At 45.0% G+C, this 22621-nt stretch overlaps 1 protein-coding gene across 2 annotated transcripts in view; it reads right to left on the bottom strand.

Annotated features, from left to right (window-relative positions):
- ACOX3 (acyl-CoA oxidase 3, pristanoyl) overlaps positions 1-22621 on the bottom strand; it is a 136424-nt gene that overhangs the window by 27611 nt on the left and 86192 nt on the right. For both annotated transcript variants that reach the window (XM_056555032.1, XM_056555033.1), the window contains exons 11-13: positions 17890-18010; positions 9064-9186; positions 5303-5416 (exon numbers count right to left, since the gene is read on the bottom strand). In XM_056555032.1, coding sequence (XP_056411007.1) covers positions 5303-5416; positions 9064-9186; positions 17890-18010 — 358 coding nt within the window. The remainder of the gene's footprint in view (positions 1-5302; positions 5417-9063; positions 9187-17889; positions 18011-22621) is intronic.

The following is a 22621-nucleotide window of genomic DNA, read 5'->3' as shown; positions in this document are numbered from 1 at the left end:
AACTTATAAGGGGCATGGAACATCTTAGCTATGAAGAAAGAGTAAAAGAATTACATTTGTTCAGTCTTCAGAAGAGACGTTTATGGAGGGATAGGATCAACGTATATAATTATATAAATGGCCCATACAAAAAATATGGGGAAAAACTAGGGAGGTCCCGGTACCGATACTAGTATCGGTTTCGGGGCTGATACCAGGTATCTGCATGGTATCGGGGACTCGTCTAATGTCCCCGGTACCAAATCCGATACCTGGTGTCGTGCTTCGCTGCCCCATCCTCCAGTTCGCATCACTGCCGCTGCCCCGTTCCGCATTATGGCATCTTATGGAGGAGCATGTGACATACACGTCACTACACTATGCCCAGCGTAACGTTACGAAGGAAGCAGAGTGACGTATATGTCAAATGCTCCTCCATAAGACTCCATAATTCGGAAAGCAGAACGAGGCAGCGGCATTGATGAGAACAGGGCTGCGGAGCGGCGACACCAGACAGTGAGCAACTACAAAGGGGGGCTGCTGGCTACAAAGGGGGACTGCTATCTACAGGGGGTCCTGCTGTCTACAAAGGGGGACTGCTGTCTACAGGGGGGTCCTGCTGGCTGCAATGGGGAGGGGCTGCTGTCTAATGTCTGCAACTTTCTATACTACCTACAAGGGGATACTACCTGTTGGCTACAAGGGGGGCCTGCTGGCTACAAGGGAAGTCCTGCTGTCTAATGTCTGCAGCTATCTATACTAACTACAAGGGGATACTACCTACTATTAAAGGCAATCTTACAGCAGAGTCACCGGCACTAACTTGAATTTATATGTAGATAATGCAGGTGACCTGGTTTCTACCGCTGCTCACTATGTGAACATCAGCGCAATCGCTCCAGAGACAACGGTCTCGCCGCCATTGCAAATTCCCTGTTCTGCCCAATGGAGAAGAGAGAAATCTTGGCTCATACTACCGCAGCCGCCTCCATTGTACACAACAAGGAACCCACATATAAGCACAGTAAGCAGCACCAGAGACCAGGTCCCCCTGGTGTCAGATTCCCTTCGTACTTGGTATCGGCGAGTACTAGAATTAAAGTATCGGTACTTGTACTCGGTGTTAAAAAAAATGGTATTGGGACATCCCAAGGAAAAACTGTTCCAGGTTAAACCCCCACAAAGTACAAGGAGGTACTCCCTCCATCTGTAAAAGAAAAGGTTTAGTCTCAAGGGGCGACACGCCTCCTTTACCATAAGAACTGTGAATTTAGAGAACACTCTACCTCAGGAATTGGTCACAGCAGGAACAGTTGAATGCTTCAAATTAGGGTTAGGCTTCTTTCACACTGCCACTAGCAAACGGCAGTGTGACGGCCGTTGGGGGAGCCTGGGGGAATAGCGGAAGAATAATTACTGCAAGTGCACCCGCTGGCCTCCATAATAGGAGCCGCCATGGCCCGTTGTTGCCTATTGCTCCCCGTCACAAGAACGACTGTTAAAGTCACCCCAAAGAATAAGGGCCGTTTTTGACTGGGAGCAACGGCAGTGTGAAAGGGGCCTTAGATACGTTCCTAGAACAAAATTATATTAACCCCTTAATTTTTGGGGGCATTTTCTCCTATTACCCCTTGTAAAATTTTTAAATTTGGGTGAAACCACCATTTTAGTGAAAAAAGCAAAACAACAAATTAATTTACACATCAGACTTTAACGAAAAGTCGTCAAACACCTGTGGGGTGTTAAGGCTCACTGGACCCCTTGTTACGTTCCTTGAGGGGTGTAGTTTCCAAAATAGTATGCCAGTAATCATTTCCTAAGCCTTTACACGGCTCAAATAAACGCGCAGCCTATAACCTTCATCATTTTTGGGCACCAAGCAATATGCAGCCAATAATAGTGATTTCATTGGCTGCTCAAAAGATCCCACCAGCTGATGAATGAGTGAACAGAGTCAATGATCGGACACATGCATTCCTAGGGCCGCTCATTCAGCCGATAATCAGCCTGTGTAAAAGGGCCTTAAAGGGATATTTAGAAGAGATTACTGCACATCCAAAGGTTATGTCTGAAATGATGAGCCGGTGGAGATCCCATATCTCTGACTCCCAACCTCTGTGACCTTTACTGAACAGTACAAGTCAGCAGGCCACAGATGGTTGAAGAAACAGAGGAGAGCTGTCTATGTAATCTCCATTATAGTCTTTGGGAGTTACAGAAAACAAGCCAGTGCTTGCAGGGCTGCAGGGAAATGTATCGAACACCAATCTTTCATCTATTGCACATTTATGGTATATTCTATGACTTTAAAGCAACACCACATGCTAGACACAAGACGGTATAATTAGTAATGAATTCGTGGTCAGGGATCTGATTTTCTAACAACTATGGACGACTATGTCAATGCTCCTCCTTTCATCCTGCCCCAGAGATTACAACATTCGAGAAATACTGTCTGATATTAAATGGGCACTGTCAGAACCAAAAACTTTTTATATGTTGTACATCTTGGCAAAAACATTAACCTTTCTAATATACTTTATTTAAAAAAATGTCCCTTTAATAGAAATCATGGCTTATAAAAAAAGACCACTAGGGGTCCCCATACCATCCAGATCATAATCCTGGCCAGCTGAAGCACAGGCAGGGACAAAGTCCAGTAAGTGAGGATGGGACTAGCACTTCTCTGTGCTCACTCCTGTCCTGTCTATCAGACTGAAGCATGAAAACAGAGAAGAGGGGGTTACAGAGCAGCCTGCAGTGATTGGATGAAGAGATAAAGCAGAGCAGACTCAGGGAGGAAGTGAATGCATGGTGAGTGAGGGCAGATTCAGTGCTTGCCTAGGATGCACCCCTTCCTGAGCAGTGGATCTCAGAATGAGGGAGCAGCAGGACAGAGGGATTTGTGAACCAAATACAGAAGCCAGACACATAAAGACATGTAAAGCATTTGCATTACCTAGTAAGGAACATATTTAAGCAATATTTTTTTTACTGTGACATGACAGGTATACTTTAAAGGACCAGTCACGAGCAATCCTGTTCATATCCATAAGGCAGTCATAGAATGGCGCCTGCCTCTTGTATCCACTCTATTTCTGGAGGAGTCAGCAAGAACATGTATTACATAATGGCTCATTGCATGGCACTTTCTTCTTCAAGCAATAACAGCTGATCGCCAAGGGTTATAAAGACATTATTTTAAGCCATCTCTAAAAACGCTCCAATTAGGTTAACTACATTGGTAATGTGATTTTACATGTCTGTTTGTTATGCTTAGCAACAGATGATAGGCACGAGAAGTAACGGTAGACATGACTGAAGGCAGATATTTCCCCTTCTCTGCAGCCAGTTCGGGTGTGGAGTCTGATGGAGCACCGGGGAATTCTCCTTCTCACAATTGTGGTAGTCCAGTACGGGAGATGTTACCCCGTACCCTTACTGCCCTGTCCGGCAGCCTCCCTTCAGTGTCCCCTGGGCTCCCTTGTACTTGTTTCCCCCCTGTACATATGTTCTGCATTGTAATGTATTATAAAATGTCTTGTTGCTTTAAGAGTTGTACCATGTGATATGTCATGTGATTGTTACCCAGGAGATACCAGTGAACAGGTGATCCCAAGAGTGACCAATGGGCTCCCTGCTAGTCTCCCCCATATAAGCCTTGGGCTGAGCTAGCTCGCTGTCTTCTCTGTTTGAATATAAGTCTTTGCTGAGGTCAGTTGTGCCTAGTGTGTGTCCGGAGTGTTGGATACCTCAAAGTCCAGTCTTGCAGCCACCATCAAATGCAAGTAAGCTAAAGTCATAGCTGTCAGTCATCAGTCAAGTCAGTCCCTGTCATCTGTCAAGTCAGCGTGGCCTGCATTACCTTGTCCAGTCCTACTACAAGTCCCAGCAAGCCCTTAAGGTCTCTGAGTCACTGGTCACCTCCGTTGGAACTGGCTGAACTGTATAGACTTTACCATCTGTCTACCCTCAGTAAAGCTACCGTTATCCGTAACTTGGCGTTGGAGTCATTATTGCCCCCGTGCCTAGCCCAGGATCTAGCTGTATACCTTTGGGTGGTATTGAGGATAAACCACACCCTGGCGTCTCGAATACAAGGGGTTAATGCCATCTGCCCCTAGTGTAACAACATCTGCCCTCATCCCACCCAGTTCCCACACAATATATTTCTGTGACCTAAATGCTAGACATACTGCTAGTGACTGCACTGTAAGGGCTCCTCTTGGGAAGCACAGCTGAACACAGAATATACAGGAATGGCCTATTGTACTGGCTCATAATGCTCGAGGCCATGTTGCTGAATCACAATGCAAGAAGGATTTTAGGATAGGTATAAAAAAAAAAAAAATAAAAGGAAAGGAAAGAGAACCATATTATAGTAAAATACCTTTAATCTGACAATAAAGGGACCTGACAGGAACCAAATTGTGAGATATTCTGCATTATTAGACAGTCTCTGCAAACTATATTAATGTCATTCTAGAGTCGGAATATGAACAGTACCTCAGTTCTACAAAACCCTATAACTATAATTATCACTATAATATTTATAACTATAATTTCAATCTATATATATATAAAACTCAATGTGTGTGTATGTACGTATGTATGTTCCAGCATCATGTCCAAACGGCTACAGGTGATTTAACCCTTACTCACCCTCATTTGCCAGGGTCGGGGTTTTTGTTTAAAGTCCCATACAAGTCTATGGGTAATATATGTTACTGCATAACATCCAAACGGCTGGAGATATTTCGATAATACTTGGTCACATGTTACTTATATGTCCATTTAAAATATAGGATAGTTAATTTAACCCTTAACTACCCCCATTTGTGAGGGTCGGGGTTTTTCGTTTAAAGTCCCATGCAAATCAGTGGGAAATGTATGTTCCCACATAACTTCCGTACGGCTGGACATATTTTAATACCTGGAACACATATTACGGGTCGGGATATGAGGTCGGGATAGGAGGTGGTAGGAGTCCCAAAAGTTGCATATACATTTTTAACACATACAAAAGGATGTGGCATACTTACTAATATAATTTTATTAACCATAATGCACAGATGAGCTGTCTGGCTTGTAGCTGTAATGTCCTGTCACACTCTCTGAAAGCACAGCTCCTTCCCTGTTCCTCCTCCCCTCCTGTTTGCTGAGGACCAGACCATTCATGTGAAGAGGTAAACTCATACTACTGCTCATTAGATTTAAGGCAGCAGAAAGGGTTTCTCAAATAACACAGCTGAGAGCCTGTGTTGAATAAAAACTACTGTGGCTAAGGAAGGCTAAGGCTAAGAATATTATGCTACCCCATTACCTGCACAGTCGAGGCACTCCTTCACAGAGCTGGCAGTAAACTTGTGCTTCAGAATACTCTTGTAATCATTGAGGAAATGTACCGAGCCCAGCGGGGATTCAAAGGGGACATTATCTGAAAAAAAAAAAGAATCCACAATAAGAGCCTAAACACACCAGTAAGGTATCCAGTTCATGGCATGATCTAAGGGAGACACAAAGATATGTGTTGAACTAACATTTAAAGGGGTATTCCATGAAAAAATATTTTTATTCATATCAACTGGCTCCAGAAAGTTAAACCGATTTGTAAATAACTTCAATAAAAAAATCTTAATCCTTCCAGTACTTATCAGCGGCTGAAGTTGAGTTGTTCTTATCTGTCTGACAACAGTGCTCTCTGCTTACACCTCTGTCCATTGCAGGAGAGGTTTGCTATGGGGATTTGCTGCTACAGTTGTTACGCTGCTGGACAGTTCCTGAGATAGATAGAGGTGTCAGCAGAGAGTACTGTTGTCAGGCAGAAAAGAACAACTTAACTTCAGCAGAGGATAAGTACTGGTAGGATTAAGATTTTTTTAATAGAAGTAATTTACAAATCTGTTTAAATTTCTGGAGCCAGTTGATATGAAATTTGTATTTTTTTCATGGAATACCCTTTTCAGTGTGTGAAATATTAACTTCTATGCACAAAGGGGGGGCCACTGTCAGGGAACATAAACATTACAGAGGGTGGGGCCTCATCTTAGGACCCATCTCTAGTAGAATCTTTAGGAACCAAAATGAAGAAAGTCTCTATACAGACCCCGACCTTAAACCGTAAACAAGCACAATCTCATAGATTCTTTACAAGGCCTAAGAAGAGGGCGATCACCAGGAGAATTGGTAGATAAATAGGGAGATTTCTGGATTCCACCGATCATACATTTTAAAGGAGAACTCCAGAATATAAAAACTGTCCCCCATACTGCCGGCAGTAAAAAAATAAAGATGTACATATCTTCCTCCGCTCCCCCGGGGCCTCCGGTAACCATCTCCGGTCTCCGCCGTGATCCTCTTCCTGGTTGCTGGTGAGTCATACTGCACTCAGCCAATCACCAGCCGCAGTGAAGTCCCGACTCTGCCAGCGATAGGCTGAGCGGCAGTGTGACGTTTTCGGCCCCGGCAGCAGGTGCTGGTGTAGTGAAGGATTTTGTGTCCTGAAGCGTTTTCACACTGCCGCTCAGCCTATCGCCGGCCGAGTTGGGACTTAACTGCAGCTGGTGATTGGCTGAGTGCAGTATGACTCGCCGACCACCAGCAACCAGGAAGAGGATCATGGCGGAGACCGGAGCCGGTTACCGGAGGCCCTGGGGGAGTGGAGGAAGGTATGTCCATCTTTATTTTTTTTTTCTGCCGGCAGTATGGGGGACAATTTTTATATTCTGGAGTTCTCCTTTAAGACATACAGTCATGGCCGTAAATGTTGACACCCCTGAAATTTTTCTAGAAAATGAAGTATTTCTCACAGAAATTGATTGCAGCTATACACATGTTTATTCCCTTTGTGTATATTGGAACTAAAACAAAAACAAAACAAAAAAAAGGGAGGAAAAAGAGCAAATTGGACATAATGTCACAACAAACTCCAACAATGGTCTGGTTGCACACACTTTGGAAAAAATAACTGAAATCAGTCACTTCCTATAACCATCAACAAGCTTCTTACACCTCTCAGCCGGAATGTTGGACCACTCTTCCTTGGCAAACTGCTCCAGGTCTCTCTTATTGGAAGTGATATGTAGGGGAGAAAAAAAGAGAGAAAGATGCGGCTCTAATAGTGTCGGTTATCCGTGGATAACGGATGGTAGATAGACAGGTAGATAAGAGCATGCTCACCTTTGTTGGTTGCGCAAAATTCAGGCGCAACGCTGATAGAGAGCCTTGAGCAGGTATCTTTTCTGTAGGTGTGCCGGGAGCAGCTGGCCGTCAGTCCCGTCAGAGACGGTTGGTAGCAATATAGTAGCGTGTTCGGGAGGTAGGAATCCCGGCAAGGGTCTCCTATTCTTCCCGTGGGTAACAGTTTTGGCGCTGCAGCGCTACACCGGCGGAGTAGAATTAGCAGTCGGAGAAGGTGCTGGGGTTTATCATCACTTTTTATTATATAGTCATAAAAAGGATCAGGTATGGACAACGCGTTTCGGAGGGGCTCCCTCCTTCCTCAGGTCCACTTTTCTCTTATTGGAAGGGCGCCATTTCCACACAGAAATTTTAAAATCTCTCACCAGGTGTTCAATGGGATTTAGATCTGGACTCATTGCTGGCCACTTCGGTACTCTCCAGCGCTTTGTTGGCATCCATTTATGGGTGCTTTGTTATGTGTGTTTGGGGTCATTGTCCTGCTGGAAGACCCAAGATCTCTGACGCAAACCCAGCTTTCTGACACTGGGCTGTACAGTGCGACCCAAAATCCGTTGGTAATCCTCAGATTTCATAATGCCTTGCACATGTTCAAGGCACTCAGTGCCAGAGGCAACAAAACAACCACAAAACATCATTGAACCTCCACCATATTTCACTGTAGGTCCTGTGTTCTTTTCTTTGTAGGCCTCATTCCGTTTTTGGTAAACAGTAGAATAATGTGCTTTACCAAAAATCTCTATCTTAGTCTCATCTGTCAACAAGACGTTTTCCCAGAAGGATTTTGGCTTACTCAAGTTAATTTTGGTAAAATGTAGTCTTGCTTTTTTATGTCTCTTTGTCAGCAGTGGGTCCTCCTGGGTCTCCTGCCATAGCATTTAATTTCATTTAAATATTGACGGATAGATCGCACTGACACTGATGCTCCCTGAGTCTGCAGGACAGATTGAATATCTTTGGAACTTGTTTGGGGCTGCTTATCCACCGTCTGGACTATCCTGCATTGACACCTTTCATCAATTTTTATCTCCCGTACACGCCCAGGGAGATTAGCTACAGTGCCATGGGTTGCAAACTTCTTGATAATGTTGCGCACTGTGGACAAAGGCAAATCTAGATCTCTGGAGATGGACTTGAGATTGTTGATATTTTTGTTGATATTTTTCCAAAATGTTGGTTCTCAAGTCCTCAGACAGTTCTCTTCTCCTCCTTCTGTTGTCCATGCATATTGTAACGCACACACATACAATGCCAAGACTAAGTGCACTTCTCTCCTCTTTATCTGCCTTCAGGTGTGATTTTTATATTGCCCACACCTGTTACTTGCCCCAGGAGAGTTTAAAGGAGCATCACGTGCTTGAAACAATCTTTTTTTTCCCACAATTTTGAAAGGGTGCCAATAATTGTGTCGAGCCCATTTTTCGAGTTTGATGTGACATTATGTCCAATTTGCTTTTTTTACTCCCTTTTTTGGTTTAGATCCAATACACACAAAGGGAATAAACATGTGTATAGCAAAACATGTTACTGCAATCCCTTTCTGTGAGAAATACTTCAAATTTCAGGGCCAACATTTACGCCCATGACTGTATCTAGTAATAATATCATAAATATCTTTAGTCAGGAAACATTTAACATTTTATTTCCTGATTGGAGATTTTTTTTATTCTTTAGTACATTATTTTAGGGGCAGCCATTTTGCCTGAGTTGTTTTTAACAGCATTTAGTGACATGCTTTACAGCAGTGGTCTCAAACTGTGGCCATCCAGATCTTGCAAAACTTTAACTCCCAGCATGACTTATTCCAGGTCCGCAACATACAAATAAGGCTTACAAAAGGACGAATATGGAAGAAAGGAAAGTAGAAGTCATATGGAGGCTGACCTTGATGTATAGAGTGGACAAAACCTAGTAGATAGTTGCTGGTTTGCTGAAGCAAGACGTTGTTATCTCCTTCGTACGTGCAGTTTGGATCGTTGTCGTTACGGATGTCACCTAAGCGGTTCACTTGAAATGGAAAAATAAGTGGTTATAGGTAGGGAAATATGCAAATGATATGCGCATATCAAATGAGAAAGGCTTAACCAATGACACGTATGTTAATATAGACTACAGCTAAAACTAAGACGTCTTGAAAGATCACAAGCACTAAGAACAGAGCAATTCCAGTGTTTTCCAAACAGTATGTCTTTAGCTGTTGCAAAACTACAACTCCCAGCATGCCCGGACAGCCTTTGGCTGTCTGGGCATGCTGGGAGTTGTAGTTTGGAGACACACTGTTTGGAAGATGCTGCCTTATACTTTAAAAGGAATGTACATTAAAAGTACAGGTTGCGCCATTTATATGGATACACCTTAATAAAATGGGAATGGTTGGTGATATTAACTTCCTGTTTGTGGCACATTAGTATATGTGAGGGGGAAACTTTTCAAGATGAGTGGTGACCATGGCGGCCATTTTGAAGTTGGCCATTTTGAATCCAACTTTTGTTTTTTTCAATAGGAAGAGGGTCATGTGACACATCATTGTTTTTTTCCCAATAAGTTTGATGTGCTTGGTTTTAACATAACTTTTTTCTTTCATGAGTTACTTACAAGTTTCTGACCACTTATAAAATGTGTTCAATGTGCTGCCCATTGTGTTGGATTGTCAATGCAACCCTCTTCTCCCATTCTTCACACACGGATAGCAACACTGCAGGAGAAATGCTAGCACAGGCTTCCAGTATTCCTAGTTTCAGGTGCTGCACATCTCGTATCTTCACAGCATAGACAATTGCCTTCAGATGTGAATGGTGAAGTTAACAAACAAAACCACCGCTATTGGTCTGACACTAACCCACATTGGATAGATCCCTCCAAGACTGTTGGAACACAAAAATTGATGGTATGGAGTGGTGTATGGGGTACAAAGATAGTGGGGCCATTCTTCATCAATGGAAGCCTCAAGGCCACTGGATATGCGAAATTGCTACATGATGATGTGTTTCCCTCTTTATGCACTGAAGCTGGAACGTTCCCTGAGTTTTTCCAGCAAGATGGTGACCACCACATTATGGGTGTCAGGTCCGAGCATTCCTAGATGAACAGTTTCCTGGAAAGTGGATTGGTCGTTGTGGGCCAGTTGAATGGCCCCCAAGGTCTCCCGGTCTGACCCCCTTAGACTTTTATCTTTGGGGTCATCTGAAGGCAATTGTCTATGCTATGAAGATACGAGATGTGCAGCACCTGAAACGACGGATACTGGAAGCCTGTGCTAGCATTTTTCCTGCGGTGTTTCTATCAGTGTGTGAAGAGTGGGAGAAGATAACACAATGGGCAGCACATTGAACACATTTTATAAGAGGTCAGAAACTTGTAAATAACTCATGAAAGAATTAAGTTAAGTTAAAACCAAGCACATCATTGTTTTTCTTGTGAAATTCCCAATAAGTTTGATTTGTCACATGACCCTCTTCCTATTGAAAAAACAAAAGTTGGATTCAAAATGGCCAACTTCAAAATGTCCGCCATGGTCACCACCCATCTTGAAAAGTTTCCCCCCTCACATATACTAATGTGCCACAAACAGGAAGTTAATATCACCAACCATTCCCATTTTATTAAGGTGTATCTATATAAATGGCCCACCCTGTATAATATGACCCATATTAGATTCACAGGCCCAGAGGCGTTGATAGATCTTCAAAAGACCTGGAGCTACAGCCCAAAGCCTAGCCACACCCCTAACCACACCCTAAGACATTTTAATGTGCCACAAACAGGAAGTTAATATCACCAACTATTCCCATTTTATTAAGGTGCATCCATATAAATGGCCCAACCTCTACAGTAAAAAATTAATCATGTTTGCATATAGTCTTAAGAATATTATACAAGCCGTTTGTGTCTTCAGCTCTTATAGAGATCAATGTGTCTCCATGGTTACAGACTACAAACAAAGCTAGTGTAGTCTGATCCTGCAGTCATGCTTGTTGCTTTCTTCTTTGATCCTCGTATATACATGAATGCTTATGTGGCTTGGCTCTATGTTTTTATGTTATAAATGGAGGGGGGGGGGGGGGTTGGTTTAAGCCTATACTGATGGGTATATGCTCTTGCCACTAGGAGGCGCTGATACAAGGAAAAAAAGTCGTCTCCTCCCTGGCAGGATATACCTGCCCACTGGAAGTGAGGTAATCATTTTGTCACAAAGCAGTAGGAGAAGCCAACAAAGAAACATGTTCAAAGGACCCTAGAAAAGAATTCCGGATAAAAACCCAAGAACCGGAATAGACTATCCAGACAATAATAGAAAAAAATGGATGGGTGCGGTGTCCCCCAGTGAAGAGTACAAAAATCTCCTTTTCTCGGTCGCTTCTTTATTGGGGGACACCTATACTGATGGGACGTACCAAAGCAGTCCACTAGGGTGGGAAAAGACAACCACTAGTGAAAGGAGAGCAGTCCAGAGACTGAACCCACACATCCATAAAGCCTGCGGACAAGACCCCAGGCTAGAGACAACCGAGGCCCAGAAGCTGAGCTCACGGAGATCCCCAATCCATGGATATGGGCTAGGATACCAAGGAAGGGACCATGCTTACAGAGACTCTAAACCTACTTCCATATGAAGAAACAAGAAAAAAGGTAGACTAGGAAACCAGATGGGCAGGAGCCACCCTGAAAGTAGTAGGAAAACAACACCAAGGAACACAGCACCCGACAGAGGGCTAGCCTGGCTGGAAAACAAAAAAGGAAAGGAAAAGGGAACAACAAGAGAGCCATTCAGAGTCAACCGATACATGAGAACATGGCGGAAAACTCCAGGTAGAGCAACGCATGCCTGAACAAAATGCGAGCACAGAAGGCAGAGACCAGAAAACCACTGAAAAAAAGGAAAGACAGAAACCGGCACTAGAGAGGCCTGGCAGATAAGATCAATAACCTGAACTTCCGCAGACCCCCAAAAAAACCTATCCCAGGAGCCTGACGCGAGCACCTGGGAGGAGAAATGAGCTGGATTGGCAGACTCCGGATGACTGGAACGCCGCTCATCTCGGGAGTACATGGACAGAAGGAAGAAAGGACAAAAAAGTAGCGGAACACCCTGAAAAAAGGCATCCCGAAACCCCCAAGCGACAGACATGGAAAGTGGAGGTTCCTGAGTCTCCTGATCAACTTAGACCCAAAGGGTACGGAAACCCAGGGTTCGCAAAATGCTCAGGGTGATTAACTTCTGTGATGAGACAGAAGAAGAGCGGAACAGAAAAAATGGCCCCTAATTGGAATCGCAAAGAAGTCTGGGCAGGATTGCTACACATGCCTGAGACCTGAACCATTACTAAGGCCCAAGAACCAGGAGGGCCGACCTAGAAAAGAAGGCACACTGCTGCATTCTAGGATAGTGTCCAAAACAAGGGGACTAACCGGCCTTGGACCCCAGTGGTCCAGCGGACCAGAGCACTCTGAGGCAACATCCTGCCAGGACGGGAACGGAGGGGAAAGACAAGGAAACCAGCAGGGCACAGGGAGGTTATTCCAGAGACAGAGGTGTCAGTGTAGGACAACTGACACTGTCAAAGGGGAGGATGAAAACAGCCTCCATCAAGATTGCGCAGAGGAAGGAGGAGAGCAACGGAAGGACCCCAACAACAGACGGTGGCTAGACCGGCTGTCGTCAAGCCATGCATGAGTGCATAAACTCTGCCATCAGAGGAGAGTGTCAAGGCTGCATGAGCAGCAGAAGACAACCAAGAAACCGGAAGAGAGCCTGGCTGCAATAGTGGGCAAAAGCACACAAGTAGACACAGCCATAAGCTCATCTGAATGCTCACAGTTAAAAAACAAGGGCCCAGCTCGATACCCCACCTATATAGTGGGAAGAGAGAGAAGGCTCCATCCTGGTAGAACAAAGCGCTCAGAAAAAAAGTCCCCCTAGATGAGGGGAAAACAAGGGGTGGTCAAGAGGAAAAACCATGCCCTGACCCGCCAAGCTCCCTGATCCTTGTACCCCCTGAGGAAGGGAGATGAAAAAAGTGTGCCAGACACTGCAGGAGCAGAGAAAATGTGGCCCCTATGGCAACAAAACAAAGTACTGGGTGTGCGGAGCCCCCAGGAACTCCGCTACAACACCACAAGGTATTGAGGCCAGGTGCTGGGCAAAGATAGAAAGATGTGACTACAAATGCAAGGAAGGAGTACACACAGATTCAAAGCAACCAACAGCATTTAGAGGAAACACCCCACCAGGGTGAAACCCTGGGCCAGATGGACGCCAACGGAGTCAACCGGTCGAGTCTAAGGCAACAGAGCAGGTGCCTGGGGGGGGGGGGGGGGGGGGGGGCTTCAGGTCCATGCCAGCTCAACTGCTGCAGACCTGCGGAAACAAGATCACAGGAAGGCCCTAGGCACACCCCACTGACAGAGGGGAAAGTGGGCTATATACGTGCAGGGGGCCACAGAGAGACCCCACGTGGAGCTTCACATGGAAGCGAGTCACCGGATTGCAGTCGTGGGAGCAGCAAGAATGGGAGAGGAGACCTGGAGAAGAAGAAAGCCATACAGACACAGAGTGGCTATCTGGCATAGGAACATGGCCACACCTGGTCCCGCCTTCAGAGTCACACACAAAAAGTGGGCTACCAGCCTGAAACCCTGAAAATGGCAGGAGTGTGGAGAGGGACCTGGTAAAGTAGGGAACCCCACAAACCAGCATGTAGCGTATTGAAGAGGGCTATGGAACCACATAGGGAGACCCACTCGGAACTACATCCAGGCAGTGGGTTACCTGCACGTCCGCACGCAGTGGGAAGTGTATGGTAGTTGATCCGACGTAGAAGTAAACTACGGAAACAGCCACCTGGTTGACAAGTGGAGGATTGCTGAACACAAATGGATGCTCCTTTGAACCCTCCCGTAGCCAGTGGAGCACAGGAGTGCGGCCAACTTATGGGCAACCCAGTGGTGTAGGAGACCCTGCAGACTAATGACTGGCAGCAGACTCTTGTGCCTGCAGGAACCCTCTGACAGAGCCATCACACCAACTGTGAGGTACGGGAAGCCACAGCTATGCACACGGCAGCCCAGAGATGGGAGACTGACAGCAGCGGAAACTGTGCACAGTCTGGCGTAATGAGTGACCTTCCAGGCGCTGGTGATAACGGGACATCAGTCAGACACACAATACCTGTGCCCCTTTGACACATGTGGAAAGGCAGTGAAGCCTAGAAGCCATGAATAGAATCCACGTCATCCTGGGAGATAGGGGGAGGTTTAGGAGCCGTGGATTGAATCCCCTATACCCTGCATAAGGTCCACAGGATACGCCAGGTCACTCCACCGGACAACGTGCACTAACAGTGAGGTACCAGACTTCAGCCACAGATATTTCAGCCCTTGGAGAAGTGACAGGCGGCAGAGAAAAGCATGCAGACCACTGTCTGGCTTAATGGTATGTGTCCATGTAGACAACAGTGCACTCCAGCGGTCACCTCGCACTAGCAGTGGGGTACCGGAACTTCAGCCGCAGATACGACAGCCCTTGGAGAAGCGACAGGTGGCAGAGGAGACCATGTAGACAACTGTCTGACTTACTGGTATGGGTCCATAAAGACAACGGGTACTCCAGCGGTCACCTTGCACTAGTAGTGGGGTACCGAAATCCAGTCACGTACGTGGCAGTGGTGAGATGAGTGAAAGGTGAGACTGCTGTCTGGTCTCATGAAAGCAGGTGCAATTGTGGCCACACAGGGACACTCCCATGGAGACCTCACCCTAGACGTGGGGATCCGGGACAGCAGCCAAAAATGTGGCAGCATGTGGAAGAGGGAATAACGTATGTACACATCAAAAACACCTGCAGACCTGGCAAACATGAGATGACAACTGGTAGAAGAAAGGAAAAACAGTCCAGACTGTAACGCCCGGTACTTCCAAAGAATCATGAAATCCCTGGCACGACCCTCCACAGAGAGTCACATATGCCTGACAGAGTGAGAACCTTGGTGAAAGCAGGTACGACAGAGGCATGACTTTTTTTTTCCGGGTATACTGTACCCGAAGATACTGCTCTGTCAGGTGAATGCATGGGGAGACGGAAGCAAACTTCGAAATCTGCCCCAGGTCTCAAAAAAAAAAAAATCCATTTAATTTATGGTCCCCAGGTAGAAGACATATCAGAGATAAAACGCCAAAGAACAGACAGTATACCCGAGTGGAGCTGTACAGGCAAAGGCTGTAATTTTGTGTTCCCCGAGATCACAAGAGTGCATTGAAAATAATTAAAAATGCAATTATAGACCACAAGAGGGCGCAAAAAGCCACTAAAAAGGTCTGAGAAAACAGCGGAAGATTGCCCTTGGAGATATGCTCCAAGTCCCCGTCCAGCAGAACGGCCGCCGGCACCTGTGCGGGGGAGGATGGCGGAGCTATCTTTTCACCCCGCATAATGGCTGCTGGATGAGGAGATACAGGGAAACTGCTGGGTCCCGCTCTAAAAGAGAGAGAGGATGGGGTGGAGCTACACTCCGAGTTCGTGTCTCTCCAGCGACAGGAGAGGGAAAGCAGTGCCCGGCTGATAAGGGGCCAGCGGTCTGGAGGACTGCGGTCTAAAAAAACAGGGAGTCAGAGGAAACAGCCTCTGACATCCCAGGTAACACCAATGCCCCCTACAGTGCACCGAGTCCGGAGGGCTCGCTGTGGGGAGGAGAGGGGCGGAGCTAAGCTCCCTAGTAGAGTCAGAGCCCCTTCCCTGTCGGGCGCTCTGAGGACAGCGCCGCCAGAGCAGGGAGAGAGTCAGCCCGCCGTTGACCCACAGAATCCCGCTCTGAAGAAGAGAGTGGAGTTAGTTGCCACCATTATGGCTCCCGCTGGTCGGCGCAGCGCGGTAGGAGCGGAGAGCCGTGACTGTAGGGAAATAAGTACAGGGAGCCGCCGCAAAAGTCGGCGGCTGCCCTAAGTACAGGAACGGCAGGTGACACTACCAGTGGGAGTCCCGACCCCAATAAAGATAGGCCAATTACCCAAAGGAGATATTAACCCCTTAAGTCCTGTGCCAATTACCCCTGAAATTGCCTGTAGCCAAAAGAGATATTAACCCCTTAAGTCCTGTGCTGGGAGGGGGGAGGGGGAACATACTCACCCGTCCATCTCCAGATACTCTCCTATCTTCACATACTCACCTAGAGATGTCTTCACCCGGCTTTTTAGTCACCTGCATCACGTCAGCGGGACGGGCAGGGAAAATAGGGGGACCTGGGCCCAAGGTGCAACCCCAGGCGCTGGCTGTTGGCGGGAAGGGGTTAACAGTGCATACTTTTATGTCCCATGACCATAAGGTATCAACCATGCTCCTGAACCCCACCCTGAAAAAAGGAAACAAAAAGGAGTAAAGAACCTAACTAAACAGCCCTTACTAGAAAATAATTTAAAAAAAAAGACAAGGTCTGGGGAGCTCCCACACCTGTGTCTTGCCTCCTGCTGAAACTAACTAAAACTGATTACCTCACTTCCAGTGGGCGGGTATATCCTGCCAGGGAGGAGCCGACTTTTTTTTCCTAGTGTCAGTACCTCCTAGTGGCAAGAGCATATACCCATCAGTATAGATGCCCCCCCAATGAAGAAGCAACTGAGAAAAGTTTGTTTGTAGTCTGCAGCCAAAGAGACACCATTCACTTCAATGGAACTGAGCTGCTATACCGCACACAAACTGAGTACAAAAGTGGTGCTGTTTCTGGAAGAAAATAGCTATGTTTTTCTAGTCCTTAAACAATCAACAATTGAGATTTTAGAATACAGCTATTTAAAACTTAAAGAGGTTCTCCTGGGAACTAAACCCATAGCCCATCCTTTCCCTCCCATTAACCCATTTAATTGTCTAAATGTCATTCATTAGCTATAAAGAGCAGTTTCCCCTCTTTGGTTGTCACTGACATGCCTGAAGAGATGGAAAGACATCATCCAGGCATCCACTCTGTCTCTGTCCAAGTCCCTCTCTGAAAGCAGCCCCCACCCTCCTGAGAGACACAGACCATGTGGTTTCTGTCCTGCACTGATGATTAATTGTAACTTTAGTGCTGAGAGTGTGTGTGGACTCAGCCAGTCACTCACTGAACTTCTCTCTGGTGCTCAGAGCAGGAGGGTGGGGGCTGCTCTCGGAGAGTGAGCTGGCTGGCAGAACTACAATGATTGCTGGAAAATGTAGGCAAGAGGGGGGACTGGCAAAGAATATAAAGCAGCCAGAAAAGTCAAAAGGGGCCATGGGAGCCATGCATATCCGCACTTTAATATGGTCATTGATGTCCTATGTTAACCAAGGTGCCTTCAGCTGTTGCAAAACTACATCTCACAGCATGCCCGTACAGCCGAAGGCTTTCAGAGCATACTGGGAGTTGCAGTTTTTCAACAGCTGGAGGCACCCTGGATGGGAAACACTGTCCTATAAAGATATTGGGACTGAATTTCAAGCTACACCCAAGATAAAATGTATATTTAGCATTTCCAGGGGGATTTATGATGAAGACTTGATGTTAACATGGAGTTATTGTTGTAGACTGATGTTATCTGAGCTTTCCCTGCAGCGTCAGCTGATAATTGGAGATGACTTGTTTGGCTGGAGCTGTATTGAAGTAACAGATGCATCCAGTAATCCCCAATTATTTCTTGGAATTGTTCTGATCTATGACTGATAATCTGCGGGGCATGACAGTAATACACTTTCTGGTCACTTACTAGCTAGAAAGCCATGACCTCCACATGCTTCCCGGCATTCCTGAGCCCCGTGCTGGGCAGTCCATGAGGCCAGTGGTTTGGCGGCAGAGGATAAGGCGTGGATTTCTTTGCCAAGTTCAGCCTTACCAAAAAAACAAAAAAATCATAAAAATCCAGCCAGGAATATCCCCTTTATTGGAGGCACATAAGACAAATCCTCCTGATAGAGAAACACTAGTAATCACCATTACTGTATGTAGGTTCACATTTAGGCCAATGCATATTTTGGGCATAGAGTACCATCATACTGTATGCCATAGCACAGGGCTTGACAAATTTATTATGAATCTAGGAGCTAGCAAAGAAAAGTTAGGAGCCAGGATACTGCATAACACGCAATGTCATAGGATCAGTCATTAGTGTACCCTCCTCTCCGTGTCACAGTCATTAGTGTACCCTCATATCTCCCCTCTGTCGCAGTCATTACCATCCTATCATCTCTCCGTGTCTGTCATTAGTGTCCCCTCTCCTTCCCATGTGTCACAGTCATTAGTTTCCCCTATAGCATGATGGCTCAGTGGTTAGCACTGTTGTCTTGCAGCACTGGGGCCTTAGGGTCAAATTTCACCAAGGACAACATCTGCAAGGAGTTTGAATCTTCTCCCCATGTTTGCGAGGGTAGCCTGCGGGTACTAAGGTTTCCTCCCACACTACAAAAACATACTGATAGGTGAATTTAGATTGTGAGTCCCAGTGGTGACAGGGACCAAATTGAGTGTACAGTGCTACGGAATCTATGTGAGCTATAAATAAAAAAAATATTTTAATTATCCCTCCCTGTGTCACAGTCATTAGTGTCCCCTCATCTCTCCCCTTTGTAACAGTCATTAGAGTCACCTCACCTCCCTGTGTGGCACAATGGAGGCAGGACCCGCCATACTCAGCTTCCCTGCCTCCATCCCCTCTGCATTTATTTTACTACCTTTCGGTGGACTTTCATGCTTTCCTCTGCAGTACATCCTGTAATGAACTTCCTGTTCTGGTGTACACTTTAGATAGGAAATTAGCCAACTCTATCTCCCTGCCACTATGTGGAAGGGGTTAGTCAATAAGGTATAGTAAGTGTGCAATATACTTGGCTGAACTTCCGGCTAGAGTGTGCTAAACAGACAGGAAGTTGGGCTATTGAAAACAACAGGGAAGGCATTTTGCATCAAAAGCATGAAAGACCCTGAAAGGTAGCAAAATAACTTTATTTACATATATATATATATCTTTATTTAGACAGCTGAAAATAAGTTTCATCATCGGACGACCCCTTTAATAAGAACATGGCCCAAGTACATAATAGTTTTCTTTTTCCAAAAGAAGACCAGGTCAGTTCCAAAGGAGTGCGTGGTTAACTGCATTAGAAAACAAAGGGCATTACTTTTCAATGCGAAGGTCCCATTTGTTAAGTGCCTTTATTGAACATAGTGTACAAATGTGGAACACAGCCTGAGGTCAAATGAAACTGAAGTAAATTGTTGTCTATCATCCTAATTACTTGTTGCTATTTCTATTTCCAGATTTTCTTACTTTTAGCTTGGAAGCTAAAAATAGCGATGTAAACAACGGAACAAGGCAAAACGAAATTACAGAATTAATTCTCCTAAAACCAGAATTTCTTATGGACTACAATAAAGCTAAAAATAAGCTTTTGGCATATATGTACAGTAAGTGGTTCATGAACTTGGGATAACCTGGCCCGTGCAGGACATGCGATGAGGACACTGCGAACGAGAACTGGAATTATTTCGAATTTCATCATATGCGATATAAATGAATGGATAAAATATGGCAGTGACACTGTCTGGTCCGCAGTTTTTAAAACACAGCAGCTTATGAGTGAGAAGGTCATCTCATACATATCAGTTTAGAGGAGCCAGTAGATTTTTCCAAAAACAAACACTACATCCTGGTGCAAACAATACAGGTGTGTTTACTTGTCAAGTTACAAATACAAAACATTACATATTTTGTGTTAAAGGGCTACTCCGCTGCTCAGCGTTTGGAATAAACTGTTCCGAACGCTGGAGCCGGGAGCTTGCGACGTCATAGCCCCGCCCCCTCATGATGTCACATCCCACTCCCTCAATGCAAGTCTATGGGAGGGGGTGTGACGCGCCCCCTCCCATAGACTTGCATTGAGGGGCGTGGTATGATGTCATTAGGGGGCTTGGCTATGGCATCACGAGCTCCCGGCTCTGGCTCCAGTGTGTTCCAAACGCTGAGCAGCGAAGTACCCCTTTAATATAATCTTTATCATACTCCAGAGCTGCACTCTTCTGCTACACATTATTCTCCTACAGTCGTAGCCAAAAGTTTCTGCTACACATTATTCTGCTACAGTCGTAGCCAAAAAGTTTCGAGACAAATTGAGCTCTTCACAAACTTTGCTGCTCCTTCAAAAGCATCTTTTCTTCCAACAATCCACGACCAACTTGGTGATGGACAATGCTTTTTCCAGCATGATGGAGCACCATGTCACAAAAGCAAAAGTGAATAGGTGGCTTGGTGAAACAAAAACGGAGAATCTTAGGTCAGTCCTCAAAAAAGGGATGAACAAATAGAGAAATAGTTATAAACTCCAAGCACTGATAGACAAAAATGGGTTGTCACCAGTCAGGATTGGGCCCAGAAACAGATATCCAGGGTGAACTACAGAAGTCTTAAAAGAGAGAAGTGTCCACACTGAAAACATTAAACCTTTTGAATAAACTTGATGAATTTGTCAATAGATGTTGAAAAACTTATGAAATGCTTATAATTGTACTTACCATATGAAAAAGTGTAACGAAAAGAGCTTGAAACACCGTAGCAGCAAACTTGGTGAAAACCAACATTTTTTCAGTCTCAAAACATTTGCCCACGATTGTATATTACATTACTTATCTTGTATTCGTTAGATCCTGTATTATACTCTGGAGCTGTACTCACTATTCTGCTGGTGAGGTCACTGTGTACATACATTACTTATCCTTTACTGATCCTGAGTAATATCCTGTAATATACTCCAGAGCTGTACTCACTATTCTGCTGGTGGGGTCACTGTGTACATACATTACATTACTTATCCTGTTCTGATCCTGAATTATATCCTGTATTATACTCCAGAGCAGTATTCACCATTCTGCTGGTGAGGTCACTGTGTACATACATTACATTACTTATCCTGTACTGATCCTAATTTATAGCCTGTATTACACTCCAGAGCTGTACTCACTATTCTGCTGGTGAGGTCACTGTGTACATACATTACATTACTTATCCTGTATTATACTCCAGAGCAGTATTCACCATTCTGCTGGTGAGGTCACTGTGTACATACATTACATTACTTATCCTGTATTGATGCCGAGTTATATCCTGTATTATACTCCAGAGCTGTGCTCACTATTCTGCTGGTGGGGTCACTGTATATATTACATTACTTATCCTGTTCAGGTCCTGAGTTATATCCTGTATTATACTCCAGAGTTCCACTCACTATTCTGCTGGTGGAGTCAATGTAAATAAACATTTCATTACTTCCCTACACTCAAGGAAACCTGTAAACTATTTTAATTGTTCAATCCATAGGCAGAATGAAATGGATGCAGGGAACGTGATCCCAGCACACTAAGACTTACAATGAAACATTTGGGTGTTTAAAAATCTGCCAGTACCCAGCAAAGAAGTCATGGGGCAGTCCCTGTGGCTTCTTCCTGCACCGCTGGTTTGGGCAGAATAAAACGGATGACAGGTTCCCTTTAAGTCAGATACATATTGGCAATAAAATCTGAAGTTGAGAGCCTAAAAACTTCATTATCTTCCCCAACAATCTGTGTTATTCATACATTTTCTTTTATAGGGTGTGAGAACAAACACACAAACCCACAAAAAGCACAATCCAATCATTTATATCACAATAAATCACAGCACTAAATCCCTTTGTAAAGACAGAGCCTCCTTAAGAAATCTCCCATGCAGAAAAACCCTGGCCACCAAAAATGTAATCTGGCCTGGTTGCCTACATTGTACGGAGGACTCTATAGTGATGCAGTAAGAAGCACAGTTAAGTATGTGGTTAAATCTAAGTGCACGTTCGGGTAAATGGACCATTACCAATACGTCTTTATTTTCAGGAGGATTGTAACCTTATATGGTAACTGCTGAGCATATGCTGAAAAGTGCTTATTGGAAACACAAGTCCAAATTATAGGATTGCAGAAGATTGCAGAAGGTATATGTACTGTTACTATATCTTTAGTTACATAACATGGCTTCTTTGGCATGTCCAGATCCTTGTACATATTATTGATAGAAATAAGGAGAAAATGATCTGGGAGCGGAAAAAGGAGATTTTTGTTTACTTACCATAAAATCTCTTTCTAGAAGGATCCATTGGGGGACACAGACCGTGGGTGTATGCTGCTGTCTCTAGAAGGTGTGACACTATGGTAATAAAGAAAGTCAGCTCCTCCCAGCAGGATATACCCGCCTTCAGGCTCTGAGCTAATCAGTTTAAGTTCCAGAGCAATAGGAGGAGACCAACAGGTCAAAGAAAAACCCAAAATTGTCCGAGAACCAGAAGAAAAAACATAACTGAACACACCCTCGGACAGAGAACCAAAGGAAAATCCCAAAAAGGGCGGGAGGTGTGTCCCCCAATGGATCCTTCGAGAAAGAGATTTTACGGTAGGTAAACAAAAATCTCCTTTTCTCTATCAGC

This window comes from Hyla sarda, chromosome 1 (assembly GCF_029499605.1).
Source record: "Hyla sarda isolate aHylSar1 chromosome 1, aHylSar1.hap1, whole genome shotgun sequence".
NCBI lineage: Eukaryota > Metazoa > Chordata > Amphibia > Anura > Hylidae > Hyla > Hyla sarda.
The sequence above is the reverse complement of the archived record's forward strand: the minus strand, read 5'-3'. Positions and strand labels throughout refer to the sequence as shown.